The sequence below is a fragment of the Chenopodium quinoa genome, unplaced genomic scaffold, assembly GCF_001683475.1.
Source record: "Chenopodium quinoa cultivar QQ74 unplaced genomic scaffold, ASM168347v1, whole genome shotgun sequence".
Classification (NCBI taxonomy): Eukaryota; Viridiplantae; Streptophyta; class Magnoliopsida; order Caryophyllales; family Amaranthaceae; genus Chenopodium; species Chenopodium quinoa.
In genome coordinates this window covers 1-26999 of record NW_018743270.1, presented here as the reverse complement: position 1 = coordinate 26999, position 26999 = coordinate 1, and the positions used below count along the sequence as shown (strand labels likewise).

Below are 26999 nucleotides of genomic sequence, written 5' to 3'. Positions count from 1 at the left end.
TCCGGGAGTTGTGTCAACTTGTCGTAATTTTGAATTCGAAGTTTCTGAAGCGTGGTTAGGCAAGCAATGCTTTGAAAGAGCTCCTCTTTCAAAATCATCACCCGCGCCGGACATATCCCCACGATATCCAGTTTGTCAAGGACAGAGAGATTTCCCACTGAAATGTTTTGAGATCTCGAATGGAATTTGAAGATTCTATCATCAAACTTGTCAGTTCATATTTTTATACTCTGTAGATTAGAGAACCTACTACTGATTGACAGAGAAGCCGATCCATCTTCAATCAGAGCAATACTCAACTCTTTTAATGAAGTAAAAAGAGTAGTTGAAGATGTTGATGATGAAGAAGCTGCTTCCTCATCATCAATTGACGTGGGATTGGATTCAGACATCTTCCAAGTGATTCTTTGAGCCTCTATTGACATCAACTTGGGGCAGAAAATGTGATGTCAGTTGCAAAAGACAAGGAAACAACAACTGCCCTGATAGATGATGGTGGTGAAGCTGGTTCCTCATCATCAATTGACCTTTAAATTGGATTCAACACTTTCCAATTGATATGAAAAGCTTCTAATGACTCCAGCTTTGGTGCTAGAGGCATTGACATCAACTTGGGGCAGTTTCTTACTTTCAATTCCAAAAGACAAGGAAACAACAACTTCCTTGGCTCACCACCATCATCCTCTGATGGTCTTGTCCACCCCTTCAGAGACCCCAAATCCTCTAATCGCAAGAGCCAGCAATTGAGGAAAGAGAGTTTTTTGAGATGAGGCAGCTGACTTAAGTGAGGGAGAGCTGTGCACTTACTGCAGAATAGAATATCAATGGAAACAAGCTTAGAAAGCCAATCAAACCATCTTAAACTCCTTCGTAACCTAATACTTCCTCATTCTAGTAATATTGCAATAACTGGACTTTTACACTATCTATCACGTTTATTTGACCACATATTATGATTTATACGTAAAATAAAATATAAGTAATGTGGGGTCTTTTCGTCACGTAAAATACTTTCACAACATTAACTTTTTATAAATTTTACTCTTATATAATTATAGATATTAAGCACATAAAATGTGCTTTGCAATGCATAATTTCGTCCTTGTTGCAATATTTGTGGAACACTTCAATAGCTTTAAGATTTAGAGGCAACTGCAAGAACATTAACATTTTATCCATTTCCCCTAAATCAGGAGTTACTTCCATGGGTTCAAATTTTAACTCAAGACTTGTTAATTGTTGATTTTCCTTCATATTTGCCCTTTGTGCTTCCACAACAGCATCACTTCGCCACTTGCTAAATATAATATCCAGATATCTAGTAAAATTTATGGGTGGCAATATATTATACCATAGTTTTTCCCAACTATAAATAAATCTATTCTTTCAGAGATGTCATTTTTCCTAATCCTGTCGACAAATCACTCAAAACCGCTCCCAGTAATTCCCAAGTGCCTCAAGCTCTCCAATTTACAATAATCTCCTGGCAACTCTCTAAGATTCTCGCACAACACAAGGTTAAGTGTTTGCAGGTTCTGTAATCTTGTCATGTCATTAGGAAGACATTTAATTTTTCCATATTTTGCAAGATTAAGGTATCTTAGATGTTTCAACTTCCCGGCCTATAGAATTTGGAACAATGGAAAATTCTATGTACTCTAAGTCTAAGACACGCAAAGAGTGAAATTTCAAAATCAGTACCATTTCAAGAGATGAAAGATTAGCACTGACAAAATCTGTAGATACTACCAGTGACCGCAACTTTGTAGCAGCAAGCAATGGCGGGTATTCCCATAATCCACCATCTTCTGTCTTTGTCATTTTAATACTCACAAGCACAAGTCCATCAGCAGAAGATATTTGGTCTACAGGCTCAACCAATTGTTTCATCTCTTCATCAGCAATATATTGAGCCAAGTCATGCACTAAATCGTGCATTTTGCAGTATTCGTCACCCTCATCTTCTCAGTGATCTTGAAATAAATTCCTCCCAATCAATTCCGTAAAGTATTCTTCTCCGGTGTCTATGCTTGATGGATCAATATATCCTTGCGCCATCCACAATTTAACCAAATGATTCAATACTATATTCATGGTCCTTTGGGAACAATTAACAAATAAGCAAAGCATTGCTTTAATTCTGGTGGCAAGTAATCATAGCTTAACTTCAACACTTCCATGATGTTATCACCTCCCTTCCCCTTTGCCTTTGAGAGTTGAGCCTCTCTGATTCGTTGCCAGTGTTTCTCACTTCTTTCAGAGTAGAGAAGACTTCCAACAACCCTAATAGCAAGAGGAACATTTCCACAACTAATTACGATCTCCTTCCCAATCTGAACCAAATTAGGATTACTCTCCTCTTTCTCTGATACAAATGCAATTTTTTAAAAAGATTCCAGACTCCACTTCTGTAAGAAGTCCTAGATTGTGGGGTTATGTTGTCCCGACAGCTTTTGCAACGTTAGCAGAGCGTGTTGTTACAATAACTCCACTCTCACTTGAACCACAATCGAGCAACCTTAGAAGATCTAACCAATGATCCCGACTCTCATCCCATATGTCATCTAAGACAAGCAGATACTTCTTATCTGTAACTGATTCTCAGATGCTTGACTTAATATGATCTACTGGGGTTTGACTAGTATACTTACTGTTTCAGTCAGAAAACAATGGGCCTTCAACTGGCCCTTCGGATGAGTGGGGATGAAGCCCAATTCGAGTGATAACCGAATTGGGATTTCCTGCACAGCAATGCAAATGTAAACTAGCCTCGGGGGGTGTGCCGAGGAAGGCCCCTCCGATGCCGAAGTCAGTACAGATGCACAAGTATTAGAGAAAAGCTATGCAAGAGTATTTGTTGCTTGAGGCATTTAATGTGAATGAATGTAATTGTGTTAAAATGAAAGCTTTTATACTTTGTTCCATAAGCTAAATTGGGCTTGATCAATCAAATGGGCTGCCACATGATTGGGCCTTGTTACTATTGACTTGGCAAATACATTGGAGGGTTGGACCTTATTGCTTGGCTTTAACTATTTTCATTTGTGGACTGGGCCAGATTGTTAGCATTTTGGACCCCAAACAACTTGCCCCCCAGACCCGATTCATGAGGATAACGGGTCGGGTTTCAGCAGCTGAAGGATTTGGAGGGAAAATAAATGAAAATAGTTTAAATATTTTGACAATTCTATACGGTTAATGTAACCGTTAATAATGATTAATTAACCTTAATGACGGTTAATTAAGGATAGTGGGGAAGTGGAGTGGATTTAGTGGGAAATTAAATCCAGGCAGTTTTGTAATTGGTTTGAGGAGAATTTGAAGAGTTTGCAACTGACATTAAGTGAGTGGGTTTTTTGCGCCGAGTATATAATTCGCATTTAGCAATAATTATTTCCGGCATTCCCAAATCAGACACACTTTGCATTTCACTCTCATTTTTCCAGCGAACTCGCGCAAGCTCTTCCTCTCTTTTATCAATTTTCCGACTTTTCAGAAGCTTTTCAGCAGAATTCGTTGCTCCCGAACTGCTAAATCGGCGAATTCCGAGTCAGATAAAGGTAATTTTCTCCGAATTTCATTCGGATTTTCCCTTCTTTTAAGCTTTTTCCCCTTTTTCCTACTTTTTTTCGCGTTGCCGTCGACCTAGCAATGGTCGGCAACCCTGGTAAAAGACCAATGGAGCCTGAAGACGAGGACATTGAGGAGGAGGTGCCGCAACTAATTCGGAAGAGGAATCATCCTCTGCCCGTTATGCCGTTTTTGAGCGGCCGAAACCCTAACGCCCGAATCGAGGTTGGTTCATCCTCGAGTGGGGAGGGATTAAGGGTTATTCCGCTAAACAGTGCCCCTCCTAGAGATCCAGCTGAAGCAAGTACTTCTGACCGAAAGGGTCCTACTAGATCTCGGCCCCTAACCCCTGAAGAGAGGGAATGGACCGATGAATATGAGAACGATGGTCTGCTGAAGACCGAGCCAGCCGAATGGTGGCTAGCAAATGATGCTCGGTACCATTTTGCCGAGCAGCTGGAGGTTTATTATGGCATAATGGAAGCCGATGGGTATTGGTGCCGAATGCCCACGGTACTGGAGAGAATCTATCGGCCCCTCCTGGTTACATTAGGGTTTATGTTCGGCAGCTGCAGTTCGGGTTGCGATTCCAGTGCACCCCTTCGTCACCGAAGTTCTGAATGGGTACAATATTTCATTGGCCCAATTGACCCCTGTCAGCATCAGGAGGATCATGACCTACCTTTGGGTGTGCATCTTCTACGGGCTGCAGCCAAGCGTTCATTGCTTTAGATGCATTCATAAGCTATCGCCGAACACCCAGTCCAGCAGAGTACATGGTCGTGGTTGGTGGCACATAGAAGATAAGAGGGGCTACCTGACCTGCTATCCGAACGATACTCGGATAAACACTGGCGGGAGCAGTGGATCTGGGTCCGAGCTCCTTCAGATGAGGGCCACCCTAATTATTTCGGGGGGCCTCGCTATGTCAGGAAGCCAGACCCATCCATGTCGAGCATCGGCGACGACGATTTCACTGAGGCTGATCGTATGCAGATGGAGCTATTCGGCAGATCCACTAACCCTGGTGCAACAGGCCGAATGACAATTGTGCCTACCGTCTGGTTGCCCTGCTACCATTACATCTTCCAAGAGAAGATGTTAGCCGTTGCAGGCCTCAGCCGAAGATACCAAGGTGGTAAGTGATTCGGCTGGGGCCGAGGCATTAATTTCCTGCTTTTTATGTTTTCTCGATCCGAAGCTTTTTGCTTGAACCTAACGCTTTGCTCTGATATTTTTTCACCCTATATGCGAAGAGACTTCTGGCATCACTACGATTTGCTGGGGATCAGCCAGACCAGAGAGCCAATCACCAACACTCCTCCCATCACAGCTGTGAAGGATCGGCCACTGACGTTGCAGCCGAGGAAGCTCAAGGTGGTTAGCGCCTTTGAGTATCCGGCGCAGAAGCCTTGGTACAAGAAGATCGACCCTTTCTTCTTACTCTCAGCTGAAGAGGAAGCTGCTGCTGCTGCTGCTGCTGAAAGAGGTGACATACAGACACCGCCTCCTCCATCCAAGCCTATCAGAGAGGAAGATTCGGAGTCCGAAGATACCAAGGAGTTGTTTGGTCCCTCGGTTAGTCCTTTACTTATTGACTTGCTCAGTTTTATATATTCGGCATCTTGATTGTTTGACTTGCAAAGCATTAATCTGAATATGTCGATGCGTAGCTTCAGCTTCTGAGCATGCATGTTACACGTAGCTTTCTTTGAATTTGCACATAGATTCTGCTAAGTGTAGTTCTTCGGATGCATCTCTGTCTGATAGTTTTATTTTGCTAAAACTGCTCATTATGTGGCTTCGGCCAAAACATCTGTGTGCTTCTACTTGCTTTGCCTCTTTTTTTTTATCTTCTACTCATACTCTTGCCCCCTCTTTCTTTGCTTCTGCAGTCCGAGGAGGAAGAAGAGGTAGAGAAAGAAGAGCCTGCCCCCTCTGAACCTGTTGCGAGGATATGGCTGGCGGAAGGAGAAGGCCCCTGGTTCGGCCTGGCCAATTCAGAGCACCAGAGCTTCCTGTGAAAAGGCCTCAGCTAGCAGAGGTCCAGGAAGAGGTGGTTGAGGTTACTTCCCCCTCTCGGGAAGTTATCATGGAGGTGGTCGATGTGCCTGACCCCTCGTCTCCTCGTCACATGCCTGAACCGTTTTCTACAGAGGTTCAGCACGAGGTTGAAGTGTTGTGGATCCAGGATGAGGATCCGAAGCTTGCGGAGGGAGAGGGCGAGCCGCGGCTGAACGACGCTGCAATGTCCGCACATACGAACATCCCTTCCAGTTCAGCTGCGACCTCCTTCCGCACTTTTCAGTCAGCTGAGATGGGGTTCGGCTCAGCGCCTTTGGTCCCTGTTCCTAGCCATGCCCGCGCAATCATTGAGGATAGGCGTGATTATGCCCTTTCCTATTTCGGCAATCTGGGCAATCTTTCGGTCGTTGAAAGGGCCAAGGCCTGGATGCAGGGCGCTGCTGCGAGAGCTGCTGAGTCTTTGGAAAGCGTGCCCCATCCTCTTCTGGAGAACCAAAGGGTTCTGATGCAGGTACCCTACTTACACTTGCATTTTTTCTTCTTCTTCTTTTTTCTTTTTTTTTTTTTTTTGCAAGTGTTGGGCTTTGGCTGACTGCATAGTCTGCTACTGTTGGGTTTTATAGGCTGTTCACAATCATTTCCTTGCTGTGGAAATGTTTGACGAGCTTCAAAGCAAAGCAGCCAAGGTTGAAGAAGCTGAGACTCTGGTTCGGCTAGCTGAGCTGAAGCAGGCAAAGGCTGAGGACGATGTCTCAGCTGCTAAGCAAGAGATGCAGAAGATGGAAGAGAACTTCCGCACCTTCAGCCGAGGCCTGGAGCAGATAGTCTTTCCTTGGCTCGAGGAGGGCCAGTCCTCATGAAAGAGTTCGGAGCTAACACCCTCGCTGAGTTCCGGGCTCGGCTTGAGGCCAAAACCAAGGAAGACGCTAATGCTCAACAACTTCTCATCTCTGCCCATGAGCAGCAGCTGGCCCAGGTTCGGGAAGAGGCTAAGAAAGAAAGAGATGATCTGCTAGCCGCGAACCAGAAGCTGAAGGATGACTTGGAAGCTCAAAAGACCGAGCTGCTGGATGCCAAGGAGCTACTCAAAACCAGGATCTACACCGAAGCTGAATATGGTGAAGGTTTTGAGAACGGTTGGAAGACTGCTCGGCGCTTGGCTCTGCACGCTGCTCCTGACATGAACTGGGACCAGGTCGAGGCTTGGTCAATGGATGCTGACAACCCTCGGATCCACGAGGCTAGCCAAGCTGAGATTGACTTCCTAGTCCGCCAGGCTGAAGCTGAAGCTAGGGAGGCTGAGGAGGCTGCCAAAGAGGCTGAAGCTACTGGTCCTGCCTCCTCTTCAGTAGGGGTGAAAGTTCGGTATTCGGTTTGGATTATACCCCAAACCGAATCCAAACCGAATTATTTCGGTTTCTGATTCTTGGAACCGAATCCAAACCGAATTTGGATTCAATCCAATCCAATCCAAACCGAAATAATTCGGTTTTTGAAAAATGGATCCAATCCAAACCGAATTTTTTTGGGCTGTTGATTTGGGCCTTAAAATTGGGCTTTTAATCGGAAGTTTGTTTTTGGCCCTTTTGTAGGCCTAAATTGGTGAATTACAATGGTTGGTCTTTAAGCCAAAAATTTGCCAAATTAAGGGAAAATCATAATAAAAAAATTTGTCCAGCCACTAGAATAAAATTACAAACACGATAAAAGTCTTAAAATGGAATAACAGTCTACAATGAGTCTACATGCAGCTAAAACCATAATAACATCAACTAAAATCAATATGGTAGATTGACAGCAGCTAGAATCAACATGGCAGGCAGCAACTTCTTCATTTCTTCAACATGGGTAATTCCCCGGTTTCGGTTTTGGTCATGGCTAACAATGAGCTAGGAGGGTGCATTCCCTCTAGCATTGGTGACATGGGGTACACCTTAAATGAGATTATAATGTCCAACGATAATCTCTCAGGATGTTTACCCGAAGAAATCGGTAACCTCAAACACGTAACGGTATTCGATGTGAGCTACAACAATTTATCTGGGTCACTGCCACTAACCATTAATGGAATGGCTAGTGTGGAACAATTAGATGTGGGTTACAATCAATTTACTGGTGTTATCCCAGAAGCTATTTGCTTGCTTCCAAACCTCCAAAACTTCACATACTCCCACAATTACTTCACTGGCGATGCACCCTCGTGTTCCGTCTCGGCCGGGGCCGGTAAGGTTATCGATGGATCTCAAAATTGTATCATTGGTGAGGCGAATCAAAGGTCCGCTGAGGAGTGTGCCTCACCATTGGCTACACCCGTTGATTGTTACTCATTTGGTTGTATTAAGAAGCCTGTGTATACGCCTTCGCCATCATATACTCCTACCTATTCACCACCACCTTACACTCCAACTTACTCACCATCGCCGTCTTACACTCCAACTTACTCACCATCGCCGTCATACACACCACCTCCAACTTCTTTCGGTGGAGCATCGTCAGGGTCATACTCACCGTCTCCGTCGTACACACCATCACCAGGGTACAACACACCGTCAACTCCAAGCTATAATACTCCTTCCCCATCATACCAACCACCAACACCACCAACCTACACTCCTTCACCAGATTACTACTACTCCTCACCTCCACCACCGTCAACACCGTCTTACAACACTCCCAATTATCCACCTTCATCATTACCCCCACCACCACCACCCGCCTCAGGGTACACTCCTTCCCCTGCATACTCAACACCCCCTCCAGTAGGATACAATAGTCCATCGTATTCACCATCGCCATCAAACACACCACCATTAACCCCTACATATTCACCATCGCCGTCTTACAGTCCCCCATCCACGACCCCTTCATATATCTAACAATAAAAAAAATAAACATGTTACATAATATATATAAATAAATCAAAGGAAATCAATATAATCAAACAAACAAAACATCAATGTCGCCAATTTAAACATTATAGCATATCAATGTCATCATATTAGCCAATTTCGAACAGATCGAACAACAAATTAACGAATTCAAACAGAACAGAACTATTGAATGAAAACTTGAAAAGAGAAGTGGGAAATGAGTACACATCTAAGAAGAAGAAAAGCAGGAAAAGATAAGTGAAATTAACAGAACGAAAGTGAAATTAATAAGAAGAAGAGAAGCAAAAAAGGAGAATTCTTACCCTTGAGTGACTGAGTGAGAGGAGATAGTGAGGGAACGCGAACACGAGCGGCGCCGCGGCGGTGAACTGGTGGTAATTTTAGGGAGCACAAAACCACGAACACAAGCGGCGGTGAGAAACGAGATCTGCGGGAGCACGAAGCCACGAACACAAGCGAACTGATGGTGATAGACGTTGACCGGATATGTGGTGAGCGGACTGAGGAAGGTGGTGGTCGGAGCTACTGAGGTGGTGAGGGAGAAAATGGGGAAATTTTGGAGGATTAGGGTTTGGTGAGGAATGTGCCGCAGAAGAGGGGAAAAAAAGACTGGGATAAGAGAGGAGTATTTTAGGGCTTTAGTATATATATGTAGGGTAGGAGAAAATGGGCTGGGATATTTGGGCTTCATAAATTTCGGTTTGGATTTTCGGTTTTCGGTTTTTGGAAGCCCAAAACCGAATCCAAACCGAAATATTTCGGTTTTGATTTTTTGAAACCGATCCAAACCGAAAACCGAAAAAAACCGATCCGAATTGCTATTTCGGTTCGGTTTGGATCGGTTTTCGGTTTTTATCCAAATTACTTTCACCCCTACTCTTCAGATGGGGCTGGTCCATCTGGAGTTCCAGGGAATGCTGAACCATAGGAACTCGGGCAGCCGTCTTCTGAGTCCTGCGGATCAACATGTGCTTAATTTGTAAACGCCGCATCAGCTTTTGCCTGTTTTTTTGTTTCAGCTTGCCTTTGTACAAACTTTTTATCTGTTTTTGTGTACTTTCGGCAGCTGTGTTTTCCGCTATGTAGGCGGCTGCCGACTTTGAATTTCTGTAATTTTCAAATTTCTGAATTTGGTTTCTGTAACTCATACTCAATATTTGTGATTTTTCAGTTTCTGGTGAATGAAATAGAATTTTTAGCTGTTTTCTCTTCTTCCGCCTGCTTTTCTATCTTTGCCTTTGGCTGTCCTCTTTCTGAACTTTTTTCTAAATTTGGCTAAGTACAAAGCTTCGGCTAAGAGTTTTTCAGCTAAAAACACTTGATTTTTCATGAGATTTTCTCAAGTGCCAAGGGCTTCAGACAAGAGCTTTCATAGAGCCTCAGATAGGAACCCCACGCGTAGGCGCCCTCTGCTCCCCCCAGAACCTTGAAGATGATGTTTGCTGGGTTCTGAGTGCTACTGAAGCTTTGTTACCGCTTGCACATATACGTTTATTCCTTGCGCTCCGTTAATTCTAACTCATCCGAGGGAACGACGACTTAAAACATAATGGTAGGGCAGTGATCATCTGAAGCACAAGGCGTAATTTACGCAATACTTCAGAGGTGCAATCACCACCCGAAATTGACTGGCCGACGCACAAGGCATTATTATGCAATGCTTCGGGCCTTCTGCCAATTCCTATTTTCGGCTATGTCCTAGATGAGTCTATGGCCTCTTTGCCGAGGGCAGTAAATCCATCCGAGGTACAGTGCATCATAATGCAATACCTCGAGGTTCTATTTACCACTCGTACTGGCAGGTTCTCCGGCTTGCTGAAGCACAGTACATCACGATGCAATGCTTCAGACAGCACCGGGCGTAAACCTTGAAATAATTGTGGCAGGGACAGGAATAATGGAAACAGAATAAAATTGTGAATAATCGTGGCTCAAAGGCCTTTCATTAATCTGAAGGAAATATACTTACACAGATTTTTTCAAACATGAAATTTTCTAAGTACATCTGCGTTCCAGTGGTTTTTCAACTCAGTTCCATCTAACTGTCGAAGGCGATAAGTTCCTGGTTGGAGTTCATCGTATATTTCATAAGGCCCTTCCCAGTTAGCTGAGAGCTTCCCATGAATGCGGCTTTTCTGAACAGCGGCGGCATTCCGAAGGACCAAGTCCCCCACTTTAAGGGGTCTTGATTGGACCCTTCGATTGTAAAATTTACTAATTCTTTGCTTGTATGCCGCCATTCTATCCCTCGCTGAGTCTCGGATCTCATCTAAGAAATCGAGGACTCTTTCATGAGGTGCTCATTTTCTTCAGCCGAGAACTGGTTGACTCGGAGGCTTTCTGAGCCAATTTCCACCGGCAAAACGGCTTCAGACCCATACACCAATTCAAAAGGTGAATGCCCCGTGGCCTCTTTTTCAATTGTCCGAAGTGACCATAGAGTTCCAGGAAGTTCCTCTATCCACTTGGACTTTTGATCTTCAACTCTCTTTTTGAGAGCGTTGAGTATCTGTTTATTTGCAGCTTCGGCCTGGCCATTACTCTGAGGATGACAGACTGCTGAGTACGCCAGTTTTATGCCGAACTGATTTGTGTACCGCCTCAGCGGCAGATTGTCAAATTGTCTTCCGTGATCGAAGACGAGCACTTTTGGGATGCCGAAGCGCGTGATGATATTCTGCCAGATGAACTTCCTGACAGTTTGCTCAGTTATATTTGAAGCTGCTTCAGCCTCTATCCATTTGCTGAAGTAGTCTATTCCAACTATCAGCCATTTTTCTGGTAGGGAGCCTCGGGGAATGGTCCTAAAATATCCAACCCCCATTGAGCGAAGGGTAGTGAATTCAGTATCGGCTAAAGGTTTCTTGAAGGCCTGTGAATGACGAGTGCAAATTTTTGACATCTTTCACATTTCCGCACCAATTCCTTAGCGTCTTGAATCATAGTTGGCCAATAGTACCCTGCCCGTAGTGCCTTGTGGGCTAGGGCTCTTCCCCCAATGTGGTTTCCACAGATGCTAAAGTGGATCTCCCGAAGGACGTAATCCGCATCCGTTGGACCCACGCATTTCAGTAGCGGGGCTGAGAAGGATTTTTTTCAGTAGCTCCCCTTGTAGACGATGAACCTTGAGGCTACCCTTTTTATTTTTGCTGCTAAGTTCTTATCCTCGGGCAACGTCCTTTGCAGCTTATAAGCCAAGATGGGGTCCATCCAGCTAGGCTCCACCTCAGCACACTGAACCTCAATTTCTGGGTCGATGCTTTTGGTTCGGCGCACCTCCACATATACGGACCGATTCAGCTCTGTAAGAGTTGAACTTGCGAGTTTAGAGAGTGCATCGGCTTGAGCATTCTGACCCTTGGGATCAGCTCGGTCTCAAAAGTTCTCAGCTTCGCTATAACTGATTTGATCTTGGCAAGGTAGGAGATCATGGAGGGTTCTTTGGCCTCATACTCGCCCCGAATCAAGTTAGCGACTAGCTGAGAGTCTGTCTTCAGACAGACATGTTCGGCTTCGAGAGCTATGCACAATTCCAAGCCAGCAACTGCTGCTTCATATTTTGCTTCGTTGTTAGAAGCCTTAAATGAGAACTTGAGTGCATACTCGAAGTTTTTGCCCTCGGGAGAGGTGATCACCACCCCAGCTCCCGAGCCATTTACGGTGGTTGAGCCATCCGTGAATACTGTCCAAGTCCCCTTCCCTTCGTCGAGTATTTCCTGATAGGAACATTCGGCTAGGAAGTCTGCTAAGGCCTGGGCTTTTATTGCTGCCCTCGGCTGGTAGCTTTATGCTGAACTCGGTGAGTTCGAAGGCCCACTTTTTTCCACCTTGCCGAGGACTTTCTCCAGCGGTTGATCCGTTAGGACCACGATTTGATGTGAATCAAAATAAGGCCTTAACTTCCGAGCTGCTACCACCACTGCATATGCGACTTTTTCGAGCAAAGGGTAGCGTGTTTCGGCATCAGTCAAAGTATGACTGACAAAGTAGATCAGTTGCTGGACTTTTTCCTCTTCCTTCAGCAGCACCGCACTCACCGTAGCAGGGCTAACCGCCACGTATAAGTACAAGATCTCCCCTTCGGCTGGTCTTGCCAGCGTCGGAAGATTTTCCAGGTGCTCCCGGAGCTGCTGGAAGGCTTCTTTCTGCTCATCTTCCCATATGAGCTCCTTCGATTTCGGAAATTTAAGCGCCTTGAAGAAGGGCAGGCCTTTGTCCGAGGCTTTTGAGATGAACCTGGACAAGGCGGCCATTCTCCCCGTAAGGCGCTGAATATCCCTTTTTGTCTTCGGCTCGGGAAGGTCAAGAGCTGCTTGCACTTTGGTGGGATTGGCATCAATCCCCCTCTTGCTGACCATGAAACCTAGGAATTTCCCAGACCTCACGCCGAAGACACATTTCTTCGGATTCAGCTTCATCTGGTGCTTTCTCAGGGTGGCGAACGTTTCAGCTAGGTCCGCAACATGATCTTTCGATGGAATCGTCAACATAGACTTCCATGTTGCGGCCTTTTTGTTCGGCAAACACCTGGTCCACCAACCTCTGATATGTAGCCCCGGCGTTCTTCAGGCCGAAGGGCATCATTTTGTAATTATACACCCCAGCGCTTGTAACAAATGTCGTTTTTTGCTCTGTCATCGGGGTGCATGAAAATCTGATGGTACCAGAAAATGCGTCCATGAAGCTGAGCAGAGCATGGCCACTTGTCGAGTCAACCAACTGGTCAATTCTCGGCAAGGGATAGAAGTCCTTCGGACAAGCCCTATTCAGATCCGTGAAGTCAACGCACATTCTCCAGGAGCCATTAGCTTTCTGAACCATTACTACATTCGCCAGCCATTCAGGGTATTGGCAGGGCTCAATGAACCCTGCGTCTAGAAGCTTCTTGACTTCGGCTGCGATGTCCTGGTTCTTCTGAGCGGAGTAGTTCCGCTTCTTTTGCTTAATTGGCCGACATGTGGGGTCGACATTAAGCTTGTGCGAAATGAGGTTCGGGTCAATTTCCAGCATGTCGGCTGCTGAGAATGCGAACACATCTTTGTTGTCCCGAAGGAGCTGGACCAGTTCAACACGGAGGTTCGGATCCAACCCTCGTCCGATGTTGACATATTTTTCATTATCCCCCTCGGTCAATTGGATTAATTCAGTTTGTTCGTCTGACTCCATTGCCTTGGAGCCAGATTCTTCAGGGCAGGTCTGCTGTCAATCTCAGCAGACCTTCCTTCCTTCGGCTGGCTTTCGTCCGAATCTTTCGGTCCGTCCGAAGAGCTCGCCTTTTCGGCCCCTAAAGATGATTTCTTTTTTGGGGACCCCTGAGCTGAAGCACTTAGGCCCTTCGGCCTTTTGGTACCCCGCACTTTTTCTCTTTCTTTTTCTTCCTCGTCATCCTTGTCGCTTCGGCGACTCTTGGATGGCTTGAGGGAGTTGCATTCCCGGGCCTCTCTTTGGCTGCCCAGCATTTTCTCGGAGCGTCCTTCGTCTGAGACATAAATCATTGACTGATGATATGTCGAGACCACCCCTTGAACATCATGAATGAGAGGTCTCCCCATGATGACGTTGTAAACTGACGAGGCGTCGATGACCAAGAACTCGGCCATGATGCTTCGTCTTGCCTGGTCTTTGCCGTGGCTGACGGGAAGAAGAATTTTCCCATCCGGATATGAAGAAGAGTTGTTGAATCCAGTGACCGGATAAGGGACCGGAGTCAAATGCCTGCTCTCCAACTTCAGCTGGTCGAATGCCTTTCGGAAAAGTATATTCGCCCCGCTGCCACCGTCTACCAGTGTCCGATAGACGTTGTGGTTTGCAATGCTTGTCATGATAACCAGTGGATCATCATGGGGGTACACCACCCCCCTGCAGTCTTCGGATGTGAACGTCATGTTCGGCACCGGAGACTACGGCTTCTGGAACTCGGTATGATGGATCTGATGTGTGAGACCCCTCAGATGACGCTTAAGCGCGTTCCGAGATATGCCACCGGAAATGCTCAGGATGTCATTGTGTCCCCTTCGGGAGGCCTGTCCCTTTTTTCGGTGATAGTCCAGCTCTTGCCGAGAATCTTTCTCGGTCTTCTTATCTTCGCGGCGTTCCGCGACATATTTCTTGAGATATCCTTTTTGGACCAGCTCTTCAATCTGGTCCTTCAGCTGAAGGCAATCCTCGGTGCGATGTCCACGGGATTCATGGAACTCACACCAAAGGTCCTTCCCTTTCTTTTGATGCCAAGAAGGAGGTGGCTTCGGCTTTTTAAATCTTCCCTCCTCCCTCGTCGCACTGAAGATTTTAGTACGTGGCAAGGTGAGAGGGGTTGTAAGATTCAAATTTCCCTAGGAAGGGAGCTTTATCCTTCTTCGGCTCCGCGGTTAAGGGAGGTTCTGAGGCTTTTGCCTTCCCTTTCCTTGACACTGGAACTTCAGCCTGCTGCCCTTTTGGCTTCACAAGCTCTGATTGGGATTGCAGCTTTGCCTTGTTCCATTCCTCGGCTCGGATAAATTTATCCGAGGCGTCGAGGGCTTCTTCCAGAGTCTGCGGGGGATGCATGACCATGAAGTCCAGAAAATTTGCCAGCTTGCAAGCCATTCCGTAATGCAAATACGGCCAGACTTTGGTCCAGACTTGTTATTCTGGACGACTCGTTGCTGAAGCGAGTCAAATAGTCTCGGAGACTTTCATCCTCCGCTTTGCTGCAGACCCATCAGCTCTGCAGTAGTTTTCTCTCGGCGATTAGCCGTAGAAAACTTGCTTTTGAATTTATTGGCTAGATCGCTCCAGCCAGTTATTGAGCCTTCCTTCAGCCCTTTGGTGATCCATGATTGGGCCACACCTTTAAGGGTTGTTGGGAAGTACTTGCACCAGGTAGCTTCGGACCTGGGGTTAAGGTACATATGCCCCTCATAGGAGGCGATGTGGTCCTTCGGATCCGAAGTACCGTCATATGTAATGTGTGCCGGAATTTTAACCGTCGGCACATGTTCTTCCAGTATCCACCTTTGGAATGGGGAACTGGTTGGAACCATTACGGCCTTTCCCTTCTGCTTCGCCGAAGGAACCCCGCTTCTCCCTCTCAGAGAGGTGGATGCGGGGGGTGTCCTCTCGCGCGACTGGGAAGGATGAGACCCTTCTGGGAAGGTGAGGCAACTATGCACCCCTCCTTTTCCACCTAGACGTTCAAGGACGCTTCGGCGGGAAACATTGTGGATGTCATGATGACCTTCGGAGGTTTGAGCTTTGGAACTTTTGGAGTGGCCGGAGCCTCTCCTCTGATCCTGCCCAGAACCACCTGGGATGCCCAGCCTTTTGGCTACCTTCCCCTTTTGAGGATGGAGCACGCTTTTCCCCCTCGGTTATACTCTTCCTCTTTCGATCATTTGATCTAGGAGGGGGAGATGGTGGCTTTTTTACTGATGGGAAGCGTTCCCCTAAGGTATGCATGAATTCCATGCACACAGCCATGGCTTTCATGACCTCCTCGGTCGATGGTCCGGTAGGAGGAGTTGAGCGCATGCTTGGTGAGGATCACGTTTATGAACCTCATTGTCCCTTGGCGAGTCCCCATTCAGGTGATCCCGCCGGGAAGGAGACCCTTCATGTGAATTTTCTCCCCTTGGGGAGCTGGAAGCAGTCGGTTCAGGCGACGGTAAAGGTGTCCTACCGGCCCTTACCGTTATAAAACCGGTCTTCCTAGCTTTCTTAGAGCTCTTTGCACTCTTAGTCATTTTGAGTATTGGCTAAGATTCAAATGAAATTTTTGGCTGACTTTTTGTAAGAATCCCCACAGACGGCGCCAAATTGTTTCAGTCAGAAAACAATGGGCCTTCAACTGGCCCTTCGGATGAGTGGGGACGAAGCCCAATTCGAGTGATAACCGAATTGGGATTTCCTGCACAGCAATGCAAACGTAAAACTAGCCTCGGGGGGTGTGCCGAGGAAGGCCCCTCCGATGCCGAAGTCAGTACGGATGCACAAGTATTTAGAGAAAAGTTATGCAAGAGTATTTGTTGCTTGAGACATTTAATGTGAATGAATGTAAATTGTGTTAAAATGAAAGCTTTTATACCTTTGTTCCATAAGCTAAATTGGCTTGATCAATCAAATGGGCTGCCACATGATTGGGCCTTGTTACTATTGACTTGGCAAATACATTGGAGGGTTGGACCTTATTGCTTGGGCTTTAACTATTTTCATTTGTGGACTGGGCCAGATTGTTAGCATTTTGACCCCAAAACACTTACCATTTCAAAGGACTGACAAAACTTTTCTCAATACTTGGTTCTGATTATTACTGTCAGGTACACAGGCCCATGCAGTAAGATTAAAATGTTTCCGAACCCCCTGATCATTATAAAACCAGTTGAGCAAGAGTGGTTTTACCAAGACCCCCAAACCCCACAATTGGAGTCACAGTATTCCTTTTCCCGTCATCATTATTAGGATCAAAAAGCATCCCAATAATAAACGTCTTAATCAGTTTCCCTACCAATGACATCTTCTGTTTTCACAAAAGAGGCTGTTTCTCTATTTCTAATGAAGTGAGCCCCTAAGGATTGTGGTTCATCTCTATGGTCAGGATGTGTTTTTATGTTTAAAATAGCAATATCTGAATTGTTTTTATGTCTCTGTAAGATGTAATTCTTGTAAATGATGATGAATTCTGGACTGATTTATCTTCAAAGTATTAGAAGATGAGGAATATATGCTTACCTAGTTACCTTAGTAAAGGGATGTTTTGGATTCCTAAGTTGGCATTTCATCAAACAGCTTGCGTGCATTCCATAAATGAGGATTCTTTTGCTGCCCTTCAATTTTCCTTTTGCGCATCTTCAACACACTCTATCAAGGAGTATAATGTCCTTAAATAATGAAGCACAAAACATAATCTTCTGATTTCTGTAAAGGTGTTAACAAATCATAAAAAGTTATGGATGGCTTGCAGAATATAATTAGGGGAAACAAGTAACAATTCTAACTACCAACTGGCAAAATCTAACCTATAAACTATTATGTGATGAAATATAAAATTGATTATTGATTCCAAAAAGTGCTATTATTAAAATTAGTATATGCAGGCATGCAGCCTATGTACTATGTAGAGAGTATTCTTGTTACAATATACTAGTAGTCTAATAGGGGGGTGATAATCGGTTGTTTGTAACAGTTTTGGATTCTATCGATTCAAATTGGGTCAGCCTAGGGATGCAAACAATCCCAGATCGATGAATCGAGTTTTAGTCTTTTCGACTAAGCTTGATATGGAATGTTAGGATTCAAGCTATCTCGAGCTTGAACGAGCTTTTAAAAATCTTATTCGAACTTGGCATGTTAAGGATCTGACTTGTACGAGCTTTCTTAATGAATTTACTTGTTTATATATTAAGTTTACGTTTGAGTTTAATCGAGCATAATAAACTAGCTCTAATTTATCATTAAAATGAATTCAATCAAGTTTTAAAGCATCCACTTATTTTATATAAGTGTTCATTCTTTTTATAGAAAAACAAAGTTTTCATGCCAATATAGGAAGAAATAATTTTTAAGTTTTGTTATACTATAATCAATAGAACAGAAATTACTTATCTCTTCATGCGTGAACCAAAATTGACAGTAGCCATGTCGTGGCAAATCATTGACCTAAAAGACGATTCCGCGCTACCTCACAGTGCAGTAGACAAGAAGCGGTCACCCTCTAGGATAAGCACGGCGTTGGAGTTTATGTGCACTCACAAACCCGACTGGAATTCAGAATACTTGCCCAGAAAAATAAAGAACCAGTGTTTAGTATTTTAAAGAAGAGAGAGAGCTACGAGTTGTTATGTATTTTGGCTGAAGAAGAACAGAGTATAAATAGGCAGCAAGGAGGAAACGGCTAGCAGAAAATAAGGGAAGGACTTAGCCAAAAAAATCGTCCAGATTAACTCGGCCAGTCAAGAGCAAAAATCAAGAGAGTGTAACAATCAGCTATAATCAAGGAATTAATAGCTGAATAAGTTCCTAACAATCAGAAAATCCCAACAGTCAAAAAACGGATTAAAAGCTTAGGAATATTCTGTCAACAAAGAAAGGAAATAAAATTTCTCAAAAAAAATAAGGACCTGTGCCCACTTATCGCATTCCTTTAGAACTTAGAGTCCAACCCAGCTCGGCTCGGCGCGCGTATGTGTGTGGTACAACACCCACTTCCAAGCCACTCAATTAGATAGTGCTAACGTACAACAATATATAAACAAGGCAAAAACTCTTCCCCCAACCAATGTAGGACTTTTTCCTTTTATTGTTTTTTTCTCTCTCTTGTTCTTTCCTTCTAACACTTTTGTTTTATATCAAGAACTTCCAACAAGTTTTACTAATATGTATGAGTAAAAAATATCTAATAAAATGTATAAGTAAAAGATATATAAATATACATAAGTAATTTTAATATAGTGCGGAGTATAATAAATATTTTTCGACTTTGAGCGAGTTTTGACAAGCTACAATTTAGCATTAACAAAATTAAATGATTTGAACGAGTGGTTCATAAGCATTATCGAGAAAAACTTAATGTTGTTCACGATTTGATCTAATACCCACAAGATTACTCCGTATATTTTTTCTTATGTATAAATCACTAACATTAGTCAAATTAGATTAAGTGAATACAAATTGAGTATCTAAAAGGTGCTTTTTTTCAATAGTAATCACCTTCACATAATATTTCACAGTTTCACTTTCACACCTTTACTGCTGCCTGCAGGAAGGCTCGGATGCAAGATTTTGACAAAACAAAGGCAAGTCAAAATTAATTCTTACCCATTAAAAATAACTTATACAGAAGCACAGATGATACAGCAGTCAAAATAGTTTTACAATGTCAAGAAGGAACGCCATTAGAACTTTGGGAAAGTACAATGGCCCTCAGTTTATTATAAGCATCATAACAGGCGTGAGCATATTCTGACAAAGCTCTAAACAGCTCCGGCAACCGTGTTTTTAAGGGTTCCAAGTGACTTCTCTCTAACTTGAACACAATGCCTCTGATGTTTTTCCTGCTCTTCCTCCAATCTCTTTCTTAAGGTCTCCACCAAAAACTGTCTCTCTGATACCGGATCTTTGCCAGGCCCATCTTCACCTCTCTCGGGGTCCATTGCTTCAGGACCCTTTCGCTGCATGTGTTTGTGATACCAATCCTCAAATGCCTGATTCTTTCTTAAGAATTCCTTCCTTGTCTCCTCACATTTTTCCTTCAACCTCATCTCCTCCTCTTGGTGCAATATGATGGTCTTGATCACAGCACTAAAGGATGAAATGGCGGTTCTGGTGACCTCATCAGGGAGCTTCTCTAGTGAATCGTGCCATGCATGGAGGAGGGTTTGAATTGGGGGGTGGTGGGCCCGGGGTGGGGAAGAAACCTTTTCCTTGAGGCTGCTTTCAATGGGGATGAGGTTTAGCTTCAACCAACTGTTGAGTGATCGAATATAGTGTTTCTGCTGTTCTACAAGAGTTTCAAATCGTTCTTGCCATTGTTGAATGACTTTGGAGAGTTGGATGGTGCACTGATAGTGGGGCTTGCTAGTTTCCCGGGGAGCAAGCAAGACATCAAGGGATTTGAGTTCTGTAGAAACCTGCAGCTGGCTATCATGGTGTACCGAGATATCCTCCCACATCTGAGCCATTCTGCATTGATCATCACCAGAAGTCAGGCAAATTAGCTAATGATGAGTAACACTGTCATTTGAAAAATATAGATTCCAGAAACTATATCTTAGGAATAAGGCTTTAATAGTTTGTTTGTTGATCTTGCCCACGTGTTAGAGAAAGATGACTTGAAACAATTACAAGATATAACATACTGGACTGGAGGTGAAGCACCAAACTCTTGTATATAGACATCTATGATCAACTTGAGGTGGACTCTTGAAATCATCAAAATTGACGAGGGTGAAAATACAGGATGGTTTCCACTTCTAATGACATAATCAACTATACCTCTAGAGGGTTACTAGGGTAGCAACACATCAAATGTTTAATAATTGGCATTTAGCAACCCAACATAATCCAGAAATTCAAGCACCACACGACAAATCTTGGCCATTCCAAACCTTACATGTACTGGCATTCTTCTTTTAATGTGCTCTCTCTTATACCCCATACGAATGAGTAAGGTTAATAGTGTTTTAAAGGAGTCCAAGGTTGATTGTTGTACTGAGAGATAGTCATTGTAAGATCTCTAAAGGCTAAAATCCAGCCAAATATCTCAATGTTGTCATTAATCTCAACAGGAAAGAAGCAAATTCATTGACCAAGCAACATAGGTAGCACCTCAGATATTGTAAGAAAGATGCATGGTAAAAAGATTGTCTAGTAGGAGAAAAAAGTATATACCTATCAACTAACTCAACAAGTTTTGGGTACAACTGCTGATCTCGCAAATCATTTACTTCTGATACAGTTGAGTCCATGGACTGCATGTCGACAATATATCGAGTGTGCAAATGACTAACAGCTGCTTTCGTTTTCTCTAATGAGTCTGCAGTAGCACCACGTTTTTTTTGTCTACTAAGAACTGAAACCTTTCTCTGATACTCCAGCTTCATCAGCTCACCAGCCTAACAGGCAAAAGCATGCAAAAATCATCATGATCTCAGAAGTATCACAAGATCATACAAATATACTTATCCTGTACTCTTGTGGCCTATAACCGAAACACAAAATTGTTACACTACACACAGGTGTGTCAGATTAAACCCTTGTTAACTTATGCTTTTATTAAATTATTATTAAACTTCAAAATAGCACATTTTTCTTCCACACAAGAAGGGAGCTCATAATTATAGTAGTTAATCCCACAGATTGTAATAAGTTTCAACTTCAAAGTTTCCAAAAGGTACAAGCAATAAGTTGCATCAGAGCCTTAACACCATAATTCTGTAACTAATTTATTTGAATTTTCCTTTATTTCTCACATTATACCAAATACAGCATGAGATTAAATCAGAGTTTTCACATGGATATTAGCAACTGGCTTTCATGCCAAGATTCCATGTGGACCCCACTTTGATTAGAATTGGTTGGGTTCACTTTTATGTAATATTCACCACCACACACGTAGATATGACTCATATGAGATATCAATTATCTTGACATTAGAAGTGTACCTTAACTTCTTCATATAGCTTTTTCTCCCATGCCAGCAGTTTATCCAAGACAGTGGCAAGTGACTCACTGTCATCAGGGTCAGTCTTTCCCCCATCAGGAACGCCCTTTGATGACCACGTAATGACACGCATAACTCTGGCGGCATGATCAACAGGCACTGGAAATAGATTTTTAAAGAAAAAAATAATTATTAGCTTATACATAGTACATTCATCCATAACAAAGAACTAGATCAGTTCAATATAGGTGACTACATACAACTACAATGCAAAACAGCTCAAAAAAACACAGTTCATGTTGTTGGCTTTCAGCTTCCAGGGATAGTTGATCTGTTGATGTATATTTCCCATTAGTAGTAGCAACTAGATTTGAGCATAACTAATATATATTGACATGCAAGCAAACTCAAACATTATTAAATCTAGGGATTTAGCAGCGACTAAGTAATAAAGTTGGTCATTTTCCCAACTCCTATTAGCATTACCAATCACCACAGACAAACAGCAGAGAGAACTAAAAGGACCAATGATCAAAGCAATCGGTGTGGCACTGAAAAATGACCTAAACAAGGATTCTCCGAGGGTAAAACAATTTTCGGAAACAATGTAAAGGAAAGATTAGGAATTGATAATGATGTCAATCCTCGTGACCAGTACCAGATCCTCAATTACCACTTAAATGTAGCTCACATATACTAGCCGAGATACAAGAAATGCATTGAGAAATAGATGAGGTATCAGCAAGAATTTTCCGAATATCTATAGAAGGAAGATCTTGACTGACATGAATTCCATCATAACCTGGATATTTTCTACCTGAATAACAACACACCCTCACCACATGTACTCATCAACCTATTTTGTAGCCCAACTCACTAAAATCTCGAGTTCAGGCTTTCTGTTAAGATAAAGATATGTGAAGTTCACGAATTTATGATGCTCTTTCACACTGTGAAGGAGCATCATAGAGTTCACACAACTTCGATGGGAAACAAACACATTTAAGAAATACCTTCAACTTATAATAGAAGATGAACTTCTTTAATTAGAAATGAGCATTGTCTAATTATATCTGGAAGACTCGAAGCACAAGTATAATAACTCAAAAGAAGCAATCTCCAATGAAAATGCAGCAGGTTAGATTTAATTTATATCTTATTATAATTGCTAGAAACAAGTACAAACAGATATAAACAAAGGGCATAACAAAAACAATCAAACGAAAGCGAAGACAAGAAGATAATTATATTGCCACTAGATACTATAATCTCCCACAGAAATATCAAACACTAATCACAAGAAGCCAACTTAATTGATCAAAAAAGAGCCGCAAAACATAATCAAACATCCAACATTATCAAGTATTATTGTTTGACCATGACATACAATATGCTAAACAACATAAACTAATTAATTAAAAGTCCATAAAATGGGACCACAGTCAAGCCACAATATATAATTCTCTCAACAAACCACAAGAACAAAAGGAACGAAACAAAATTAAAGACAAAGAACAAAGAATTAAACCTTTATTATCAGCAAAACTAGATTGATATTGAAACTTATGAGCTTTCCAATAACTTAGTAACATTTTGTGCACACTCGGAAGCCTTAAGAAAATAATCATCAATCAATTCCAAAACCTTCATCAAATTAACCTTATTACCACTATTACCACTAGCATCAACACTCTCCACCTTACTACTCCCCATCAAAGCCTCCGACGGCGCAGAGTTAGAATGCATAAAATGCCTAACTCCGGCCTCGGAAGGCGGTGGGGGCGGCGTCTCCATCCCTAATTTAACCACCACCTCCGCATTCTCGGCGGGTTTAAACCGATTTCTCACATTCTCTTCCTCCTCCTCTCTCCTTCCTCTTCATCTTCCTCACCTTCTTCATCAATCTCATCTAATCCAGCACCACCCATCATATTATTATCATCTGACATAAAGAAATAATCCCAAGCCATCCCTTTAATAGCACTCTCCTCCTCCCCCTCCCAATCTTCTCATCCTCCCCACCACCGCCACCGCCACCACTACCTTCCACCTCCTCCAACGATCCCATACTCGAAACGCCGCGTTTCGAAGCCGAAAACTCCGGCATTGTAACGGACCGTTGGAGGGGGAAGGGGTGAAGACGGGCAAGGGAGGGGGAGGAGGAGGGAGCGGCTCTTGCGGCGGTGGCGGTGGTGGTGGTGGGGGCTCGGAAGCTGACATGGAGGGTGGCGGGGGCTCTGTGTCAGCTGCCGTCTCGCCGTGCCCGTAATCGCTTAGCGCTGAGCCGGCGTTTCGAAGGGCGATTGCGTAAGCAGAGTGTCCTACAACAAAAGCGCTTCGAGCTAAAACGGCTTCCTTCATCAAGATTTTGCGGTCTTTGCAACGGGATACTGCTTCTTCATTGTCTATTCTTGATTGAGCACACCCCATTATTTGGTTTGGTTAAAAATCTGAGCTTTACTGTAAAAATGTGAGTTTTTGTGTATACCCAGATGAAAAAATTGACGATTTGAGCAAAAACAAGTTGAGAAATTTAAGTGAAAATGGGTATTTTTTGGTTAAAATCTGAGCTTTTGAGTAGACATGTGAGTTTTTGAGTATACCCAGATGAAGAAATTGACGATTTAAGTAAAAAAAAAAAAGAGATATTTAAGAGAAAACCCAAGTGGGAAAACTGAAATTGAAGGTATTTTGGGTACAAAAGAGAGTAACTTTAACAAGTAGAGCTTAAAATTACAGTTTTAATGGAGGTGTCTGGTTTAGAGGAGAGAGAAAGAAACTGACTTTAACAGTGAAAAAATGGTGGTGATGGGGAAGGAGAAAGCGGTGCAGAAAGGTTATGGAAAAGCAAATCTTAATTCTTGTGTACTTGAGTTTTAAATTAGTAACGTACACATTTTTTGAGGCAAGAAACGGCGTCGTATTGAGGGGTTGAATAGAAGTTTTTGTTGTTCTAGGAAGTTATGTCATAAAAATGGTGTGTTAATTGCTCAAATTAGGCAAATAAATATGGTGAATAGTGAAATCTGTTGTTTTACCAAATAAAAATGTAACTTTTTCTTTTGACTAAAAACAAAATGGTACTAGGGGATATAAAGGAAGTGGGGTGCTTATTTTCAACCAAATGGGGTGTGTAATGAATGGTGTGGTAAACACCCCCACACCATTGTCACTATGTTGAAGTATAACATAGATATATTTGGTACTTATGAATTATGATTATTGACCCCAGAAAAAAAAAAAAAAAAGTGAAAAAGGAAAATTTTAGGAGCTCATAATTCTAAACTGTATTATTAGGAAGTATGAATTATAAATTGAAATTGATATGTGATATGATAGAATACTATCTTTATAAAAAAGAATAAGAGAGAGTCCACGATACTCAATTTGTTACTTGTGTTATTCAAATGGCAATTCTGTAAATATTGCTTCTTATTTCCCTTCTTCTTCCTCCATCCTTTCTCAATTACAATGGCAGATTTTTCAAGATATCATACCACAAGCGAACATCACAACAAACACAAGCCCCAACCCCACCATTTTTGGTGTCCATTTCTTACGGTTTTGCCGCCGAATTCAAGAAAACTCTAGGTAAAAATGGTGAAACAAAGGGCACGCATGGTTAACCCAAAAGGGTATGTGTTGAAAGTCTTCCTACCGATCTAACCACGAAATCCTCGCCGCCACCACCATCATCACAATCTTCTTCTTCCCGTTTTCCTTCCTCGACAATGACCCCAACGCCATCACCTAATTGTAAAGAGTGTAAATTTGGGCCATATCAACCCTTGAGAATGCTTTATACTTCGCAGCAGCAATTTTAACCACAATAGGTGGTGGTGGGCCTAGTAGCAGTGGTGTATAGTTATGGTGTCGTGGAGGAAGAAAGGTGCAGTTGGCTACTTGGTTATGATGGAGGATTGCAGAAGAGTGGAAGAAAGACATTTTTATCCCAAACTTTATTGAGAGAAAAGACAATTTTAACCCTTGAGTAGCACAATTTGTTACTCATATTGAGTAATTTGGATTTTCCCTAAAAATAATGAAGCTATTTTTTAAAAAAATAAAAATAAATGAATGCATAAAAGTAATAAGGTGAAAAAATGTGTGATAACTTTTTAACCATTTTACTCCACACATTTTTACTTTTATGGAGAATAATTACAATAATTAAACTCCTACCATTGAAGAAGTTTTTTTTAGAAATAACACACCTAAAACAAAATATATATATATATATATGTTTAGAAATTATTGTTTTGTTACTTGTTAGGCTTTTTATGTATGAAATCTCGTACAAAAGAGTCTCTAACTCTACCCCATCCCTCTAACATCTCATATCTATCTCATCCTTAAGATTCACGTTCCATTCCATTATTGAAAATATATAAACAATTCCATGATGTAAACCAAATAATTTCAAACTAGATTAGTCCATACCCCGTAGTATGAGATGTCATACCATTTCATTCAAGTTTAAAAAACCAGACAACCCCAAAGAGAATTAGAGGTTAAGCAGAAGTTGTATAGGAGATGCTACTAGTGAATGCTTATAAAAGATAGTATAGATATTTTTAATTGGAGTTAAGGAATGGATTTTACTAATATTACTGTAAAATGAAAGTAGGTTCTACGTAGTGACCCTCTAATATTGCATTTTTCAAGTTGTACTTCCTCTTTTTGGAAGTTACACATTGTATATCTATGGTACAATTATTAACTATACAGTGACCTTATTGTTATGTACGAAGTAGCCGATAATGAGGTTATGCTGTTTTTTTAATGACCGTTAGTGGGGCCCACTCTCCACCTACTAATATTTTTTCAATTTACGTGATGAAATATGTTGTGTTAAACGTTTTGGGGGCCGTGTTAGTCATTATGGTCTATATTGAACTCGAATTTGGCAAAAAAAGGAGTACAATAATTCTTGTTCATTACATGACATTATAGATTTCACATAGATTCCTTACATCCCATTGCGTCTCGAGGTCTATGTGTCCAACCACTTATCCACTCCCATCAAATTCCACGGTGGTCATAGAAGACCTTTTCTTTTACTATTTTCAAAATGAACTTCGACATTTTGATTCATGGCAACTTATAGCAACCCGTATCATCCTTCATGAACATTGATAACATCATCTTCGTCCCACACACCTTTACTCGAACCAACATAAACTTCAATATATTTGAACTAACAACGGTTAACACCAACTAGTAAGTTGACAACAATATTCAAAGCTAACAATGTGTTATAAAGAAAGGGGAAAACCGAAGGGGAAGTGGTAGGATGGGAAGAATGTCGAGATTAATTTCTTATAATTTAATCCTTTACTTAATTTTTTCTCCTTCCCAAATCACTTTTCTTTCTCATT

The 26999-nt window shown here is 42.5% G+C and overlaps 2 protein-coding genes and 1 pseudogene across 2 annotated transcripts; all 3 read right to left on the bottom strand.

Annotated features, from left to right (window-relative positions):
* Positions 1–229: 229 nt before the first annotated feature.
* LOC110735342 lies at positions 230–1938 on the bottom strand (the record flags this gene model as incomplete). The annotated part of the gene is made up of 5 exons (XM_021915516.1): positions 1702–1938; positions 1426–1622; positions 1124–1318; positions 629–806; positions 230–428 (listed from the first exon to the last, which is right to left on the bottom strand). Coding segments are annotated over exons 1-5 (1006 nt in total), but the record flags the coding sequence as incomplete, so codon positions are not given.
* Positions 1939–10755: 8817 nt separating this feature from the next.
* Positions 10756–12904, bottom strand: LOC110735341. The gene is made up of 3 exons (XM_021915515.1): positions 12314–12904; positions 11843–12202; positions 10756–11358 (listed from the first exon to the last, which is right to left on the bottom strand). The coding sequence occupies exons 1-3, from the start codon at positions 12902–12904 to the stop codon at positions 10756–10758; spliced, it is 1554 nt and encodes a 517-aa protein (XP_021771207.1).
* A 6353-nt stretch (positions 12905–19257) lies between these two features.
* On the bottom strand, positions 19258–23881 carry LOC110735343 (annotated as a pseudogene).
* Positions 23882–26999: the final 3118 nt, after the last annotated feature.